General features: G+C 47.9%; 1 protein-coding gene across 1 annotated transcript; it reads left to right on the top strand.

Moving 5' to 3' along the window:
- Positions 1-3,251: 3,251 nt before the first annotated feature.
- LOC120682338 (probable protein phosphatase 2C 44) lies at positions 3,252-7,250 on the top strand. Its single transcript, XM_039964182.1, has 5 exons — positions 3,252-3,667; positions 5,386-5,637; positions 5,744-6,026; positions 6,116-6,270; positions 6,558-7,250. The coding sequence occupies exons 1-5, from the start codon at positions 3,545-3,547 to the stop codon at positions 6,696-6,698; spliced, it is 954 nt and encodes a 317-aa protein (XP_039820116.1). The 5' UTR covers positions 3,252-3,544; the 3' UTR covers positions 6,699-7,250.

The raw sequence follows: 7,250 nt of genomic DNA, 5'->3' as shown, positions 1-7,250 counted from the left end.
TGCCCAACACGAAGGCCGGGACGAAGACACCATTGAAGGAACGTCGGCCGGGGACGCGCCCCAAGCTTCGCAGATCTCGAATCGACACCCGCCATCGACCGGAGTCGAAGGGAAGTCGAGGTCGACCCGCTCTCCCGCCGTCCACCGCACCCACAGCCACCTCCGCTCCCAAGCAAGAACGCGGCACGAGCACCGCCACCCCACCACAGCGGCAAAGCAGCAGCCGCCGCAAACTCCTAAGCAGGAGCCGGTGAAACCGGACCCCACCTCCACGGTCTCGTCGTCGACGACGGAGTGGAACGCCGACGAGGGAAGGAAGAGACCGAGAGGACTTATTCCATGGCGCCGCCGTCGCCTCCGCCTCAACGACGCCGCTAGGAGACACAAACCTAAACCTACTAGAACCTAACCTACCAGCCGGCAAAACTCCGGCGGTCTCCGCCACCTCACGACGCCCGACGGGCCATCGGAGGCGGAGGAGACCACCGGCTCCGCCGGCGGGGACGCGAGCCCTCCCTTTCGCCGCTCTCAACTGTAGTACCGAGAGGCTTCGAGAGGGGAAGAGAACTGATCGAGACTGGGGTAATGCCCAACCTAAGCTCGCCCATCATTATCCGCGATGTGTCATGGAGTGGCCAGTGCGACGACCTAGGTGATGTGCCAGGGCGGCGACCTCGACATGTTGGCGGCCAGCGGGTCCTCCCGGAGTCCCGGGCAAGCCGCAATCATACAACGCACTACTCGCGCCCCGATCCGGTGCTCGAACCCCGTGGTGGCGACGCCACCATCACCCGGGGGAAGCGGAAGCCGACGCGCGCGCCCAGCCGCACAAGCCGGGTGTATTTTTGCTCGGGGTTCGGGGGCCCTCCGCCCGCCCCGGTGATGCCAGTGTCCGTTCCTGCCTTTCTGGCTGCGTGCTCGCTCGCAGTTTTGTGCGGTTGGCAATGGCGTCGCCGAGCTCTGCCCCGAGGCTCGGCTGGTCCGTGACCGTGACCTCACGAGGTTTTGACTCGATTTAGGACTTGGGGGGCTGACGAAACGAAACTGCCCCACCACTCACCGGCACCAGACCATGGCCGCATGGGTTGGTGATGATGAACTGAGAAGAAACCAGGTCGCTGTTGCTGTTTGCGGCCTCGCCTGTTCCCGCCACAGACGATCCGGGAGGCGCCTGGCAGGTCAGCACGAGCGGGCAGACTGGACTCAGTCGCGCGCACCGTGCACAGGCGCGCCAGCGGCCGGCTCATGCGGCGCTCGCGCACGTGTCATGTGACTCCCCGCTCCGCGGCGCCGGGGGCCCACGGGCCTCGTGTCTGTGTCCCCGGGTTGCGGTTTGGTTTGGGCTGAAAATTTCAACTTTGATCGCTAATTTAGAATATTAAATAAAGTCTAATTATAAAACTACCTACAGGACTCCTGGTAAATTCATGATACCAATCTAATGAGATCTTTGACCGCATGATTAGAGGATGATTACTGTAGCACCACTGTAGCAAATCATGAATTAATTATTGCCATTAGATTCGTCTCGAAAAGTTACAACTATCCGTGAAAAGATTTCGCAAATAAACTTTGTTTAATACTCCATGCATGCATTTATCTTTTTTGAAAAATTGCATACATTCATCTTTTTTGAAAAAAATTTCATGCTCTCAACCAAACACGGCCCAGTGAACATGTGGGCCCCTGGCTACAGCCGACCAGGCAGGGAGGCCCGCCTGGCCTCTGACCGGCAGGCTACCATCCACCACATCCCGGAGACTCTGAGCAGGTCAACCAGCAACAGTTCCAACCGGCCGCTTATTTTGCTACACGCACCAAGGATAAGGGTGCCTTCCAAGTTCCAAATGCAAACACACACGTCAGTCGTGAGATGAGATAAGGACTTTTTTAATTGAATATGTAGGAGAGCTATACATCTTTGTATTAAAAAAAATAGAATTTCATACAACGCGAGCTGACTCACCACACAACTACTCACACAAACACATATATTACAGGTCTAAAACAACCAAAACGAACTAGCGCTGAGGTGTAATTTACGTAACAAACAAACAACCTAACATACAGTCGATCTAGCGATAAGCCTTCATGTCTAATCATATGGATGACTAGGTTGACACAAGTTGCAGTGCCTCTGAACATCCGAGCATTCCGCTCATTCCAGAGATGCAAGGTAATTAACGTGAAAAGGGTGTTGAACACTTTCCTCTTGGAGATAAGGGTTTTGTGGATGACTTGCTTTGCTGTCATGGAGTATGCTATATGCTTGTAGCTAGAACAGACCCTAGCTTGATTTTTCCTAGAAAAATGCATTTGGCTTGATGCAAATAATTTATTGATTTCTTAAACAAATTTGTTGCTTTCTTGGATTAGTTGGAAAAGACTATACTTTTTCCTGCCTTGTCTTCTTTCGGAAAGAGATTATTTGAACCCATGCTGTGGTCGAGCTGGTTTTTTATACAACCTCAGAAGCTGGGGAAATGATACATGAAAAACAAGCACGGCTATTGATTAGGCTGTTAAGTACGGGGTTAGAACATACGAAATGATAGACCATCATGCTGCTTTCGGTGTACAGCTGTGTGGACCTAGCATTATTCACTCCTGTGGAGAGCATGGGAAGCTTCTCGGAAGCTTCCATGCTCGCAAAAGAAAAAGATAACCAAGACGAAATGAGAAAAAACTAAAAGGCAACAAGGCAATCCACGATTTTCAAATGTTGTTTTCTACCTTTCTTTAAGATAAGAAGCGTTCTAGGATCTCTGAAGTCGTGTCCAATTGCCTAACTTGCCTTTTCTACTCTAGTAAAAACAACAAAGACCGAGTCGTCAGAGAGAGAGTACACATTTCGATGTTTTATGTCAACTATTTGTCGACATCCTATATTTTTATGATCAAGTAAATGTCATAAGTTATTCACATTAAGCACGAGCGATTCACTTATAAAATCCATTTGTTCATATCCTAGATCAAGTAACCGACCGAATGTCCGAATCTTAAGAAAAACTCGTGAACATACACGTCCAAACTGAACACTTTCCGAGTATGAATAAATTCTCTGAGTGCCGTTGAAAATTTAACTCATCCTCCCTTTTTTTTTGTCCACGATAAAAAACCGCCTGCATTTGCAGACTGCATAAATTGAACTCGGCTCCGTTTCTTCGGTTTTGCCGATTTCACCTCCCCACTCACTCTGCTGTGGGCCCCACTTTCCGCGGCTCCTCCACAATCATCACAAAACAGCAACCGCCCCCCTTTCTTCTCCCCTCCTCCTCCTCCTCTCTCTCTCTCTCCCCTTCACGCCACAGCCACACCACAAGTGTCCGGCGGCTCCGGCCTCAGAATCGGATCAAGGCAAGCAACCGGAGACGCGGCCGCCTCTGCCCGAGGCCTGCATAAAAAAGATCTCGCGCTCCCTCCGTCCCGTCGTCCTCGCGAGCAGCTTAATTTCGTCCGTCCCTCTCTCCCGGCGTCTCGTCTCGCGACTGCCTGTGGTGGGCGGCGGTTGATCGGCTTGGTCCGCGGCGAGCTCCCCCCTGACATGGTCGGCCGGATGGAGCGGCAGACCGCGTCTTCGTCGGCGTCCTGCTCGCCCTCCACCGCGGCCTCGTCCTCCTCGGCCTGCGGTGGCAAGAAGCGGTCTGATTTCCTCAGCATGTTCCGGGTACGTCTGAATCCACTCGCTCGATTGCTACCGCTCTCCTTTGTGTTTGATGATAAAGAGTTATTCCTGTGTGTTGTTACGTGCAAAACTTGTATCGTCCTGAGTCTGTTGGTGTCTGTGCTAGTCTTAATCCTCCAAGTTCCTTCTCTTCTTCTTTTTTTTGTCAAACGAAGCGTCCTCCACTCTTCTGTGGATAAAAATTCCTCCAAAATTTTATACCAAAACCATCCGATAACGCTCGATTAGTGCTCTGCACCCGACGTCACGACAGTTCGTGCGGGTCTTACGATTTTCCTACGAATTCACGGATTTAGGTACAATTACACTTGTGGTCGTTTATTGCTTTTTACAATTATTACATCTGTGGTCGTTTAGTGGATCGATTTAAACAGGGCCAACTTGTAAAATCGGAGTCACAAGATTTCAAGGTTTGGGGCCGCAACTTCCAAGCCAAGTCGGACTTTTGCAGCAAGGGCCTCCTTTTTGACTGGGTACGCATGCGGCACAGGCATGTCACGCCAGCCGTAAGCAACTTGCCCCTTTTGGAGCCTTGCTCTGCCAGTCCGCTTCTCCCAGTAGCCTGAGGCACAGCAACCCCTTTGCGCAATCCGTGAGGTCCTCCGTCCTCCTGCCTGTTCTTATCGAGCTCAGACTACATTACCAGGAGCAGTAGCAATTGTATCGTATCACAAAGAAAATCGGTTCATTAGTGTGTTTTCCTAGCAAGTGCCGAAGGAAACATCAGTGTTCGGTTTCTTGCCTTGGAAATGCAGCTGCCACTTGACTCAGATGAAATCCTGGGGATTTCATTTTATTGTGGCAAATGACGTGCAAGTGTCAGTAACCTGAGGTGATGGACACTTGTACGACATGTTTAATAAGAATCGTCACAGGTTGTCATGGACCAGGACCACCGATAAAGTAGCACCTGAAGTGCAGCAGATACCTCGAACTGGAGCAGGGAAGATATCCGCCCGTATGATCCTCAGGATGCGGCCATGTGCGTTGTCTATTAGGCTTTGGATAGTAAAAAAAGAAGAGTGTTACTCCTAGCCAGCTACCTGTCGCTGACCTGTTAAGCCAACTGTTGTTGCATTGCAGCCTTGGACCATACACCGCCAACTGTTGTTGCATTGCAGCCTTGGACCCTGCACCTGGACCTTAGTTGGGTGATATACTTATTAGTTTCCTCATGAATGATTACTAGTGCAGTTTCGGATTCCATAATTTATCTGCGTAGTATAGCTGTTCTTTTGCAACATTCCGACAGCTAGCTGTATTGGTAGGCAAGTTCCTTGTTTAAGCTACACCTTTGATTTGGTTGTAGAATGTTTGCTGTGCAGTACTAGTTTCATACATTGTAACTTTTCTTGTCATCACTGTGTATAGAACACTTAATGCCGGAACAAGTTTTCTATCAATGTGTGTAGAACACACCCATAGTCAGTTTTTGGACAATGTGTGTATAACACTTTCTGCCGGAACCAGTTTTCTGTCAATATGTGTAGAACATTTGCTCCCAGAATCATTTTTTTTTTGTCAATGTGTGTAGAACGCTTGCTGTGATAGTCTGTTTTTAATCATTGTGTGAAGAACACTTGCTGGTGGAATCAGTGTTTTTCGATGTGTGTAAAACACTTGTTGCGAGAATTAGGTTCTCAATAAGTTGATATACTGATATTATATTATACTGACATTACATTCTTTTGCATGGACAGAGTGCAGCCTGTCTTAATTCATCATCTGCTGATACTGGCAAGGGAAGGAGTAAACTCTCAAGCAACAAAATCACACATGGCTTCCACCTGGTCGAAGGCAAGTCTGGCCATGACATGGAAGACTACCATGTAGCAGAGTACAAGTATGAGAAGAACCATGAGCTAGGCCTCTTTGCCATTTTTGATGGCCATTTGGGAGATAAGGTGCCAAGTTACCTGAAAGCTAACCTTTTTAGCAACATAATAAAAGAGGTAAGTGTTACTATTGGTTTTCTATTTTGTGTGTGGACCACATGGGATCATCTCGTTACCATGCGTATATACCATACTTACTGTTTCCATATTCTGGTTGCTGCAGCCTGTCTTCTGGGATAGCCCTCAAGACGCAATAAAGAATGCATACCGCTCTACAAACAAATACATTCTAGAAAATGCTAAGCAACTTGGACCAGGTGGTTCTACAGCAGTTACTGCTATTGTAGTTGATGGCAAGGATATGTGGATAGCAAATGTAGGTGACTCTCGAGCTGTTGTGTGTGAAAGAGGTGCTGCTAATCAGCTCACTGTTGACCATGAGCCACATACAACTAATGAAAGACAGAGGATTGAGAAACAGGGTGGCTTTGTAACAACATTTCCTGGTACAGCCATTTCTTGTGTGTTATTATTTCATCGTTTTTGGAACTGAGAAGATACAATTTGCTTTATTCTATCTGTGGTTTCCTTGCAGGTGATGTTCCTCGGGTAAATGGCCAGCTTGCTGTTGCTAGGGCATTTGGTGACCAAAGCCTCAAGGCCCACTTGAGTTCAGAGCCTGATATTAGACATGTACCAATAAACTCAAGTATAAAGTTCGTCATACTTGCCAGTGATGGATTATGGAAGGTTTCTACTAGAATCTGCTTGCTAACTGTTCCCTTCACTAAATTCTCCTTTTTTTCCCATGCTTTATGCAAATGTCTGTACTTTGGCATGCTCTTATTTGGTCCTTCACTACCCTGCACCTGGATTGAAATGCACGGTTGCTTTTGACCGATTCTTGCATTATCAGAAACATATTTCCTACCTTATGAAGGTCTCATTTATGTTTGAGCCTTTGAGGCATTCTGTTCTTAAAAGTATTTTGACACCAGTTTCTAAACTATTACACTGTATACCCTTTCTGTATGCAGGTAATGAAGAACCAGGAAGCTGTTGATCTTGTGAAATCCATTAAGGACCCCCAGGCAGCAGCGAAGCGGCTGACGACGGAAGCACTTGCAAGAAAGAGCAAGGATGATATCTCTTGCATTGTCATCCGTTTCCGCTGTTGAATCTCACCTGCGCACTGCATTAATCTCCAACGATTGAGACAATCGTCTGTGACCGTCTTCCTCTGTCAAATTTCTGATAGCATCTGCTGTGCCTATTTGCCGAATTTCCAATAGCATCTGCTGTGCCTATTTGCCCAATTTCTGATAGCATTTGCTGTACCTATTTGCCGAATTTCTGATAGCATCTGCTGTACTACCTATCATAGTTGTGGACAAACCTGGAACTAATTAGGACATTGAAGACATGAGAGCTGGATGGCGAGTGTGTGCGCAGGGTGCTCATTCGTCTGTGAGTATATACACCAGCATACTCTAGTTGACCTGGACTTGCTGTCTGTCCGGACCTTAGTGCTTGTGTGCTTGTGATGGTAATGGACCAATGGTGGCAAAGGTTGTGTATAGGAACTTGCTGACTTAATTTGGTTATATTTAGTTTTTATGGCTCGCATTCATAGGGTAGGTGCCTCTGATCTCAATGAAACAGATTTAAGTTCAAAGTTTTGTCCTTGAGGTTTCTTACAGTGGTATTCAAAGTAAAGTATTGGCAGTTGG

Source organism: Panicum virgatum, chromosome 7N (assembly GCF_016808335.1).
Source record: "Panicum virgatum strain AP13 chromosome 7N, P.virgatum_v5, whole genome shotgun sequence".
Taxonomy (NCBI): Eukaryota; Viridiplantae; Streptophyta; class Magnoliopsida; order Poales; family Poaceae; genus Panicum; species Panicum virgatum.
This window is presented reverse-complemented; position numbering and strand designations above follow the sequence as displayed.

Bases quoted from the DNA above. Each gene is read 5' to 3' on its own strand.
- LOC120682338 (XM_039964182.1), top strand. From the start codon at position 3,545: ATGGTCGGCCGGATGGAGCGGCAGACCGCGTCTTCGTCGGCGTCCTGC. The intron at 3,668-5,385 runs GTACGTCTGAAT...TTGCATGGACAG, and splicing joins ATTTCCTCAGCATGTTCCGG to AGTGCAGCCTGTCTTAATTC. The intron at 6,027-6,115 runs GTACAGCCATTT...GTTTCCTTGCAG, and splicing joins CTTTGTAACAACATTTCCTG to GTGATGTTCCTCGGGTAAAT.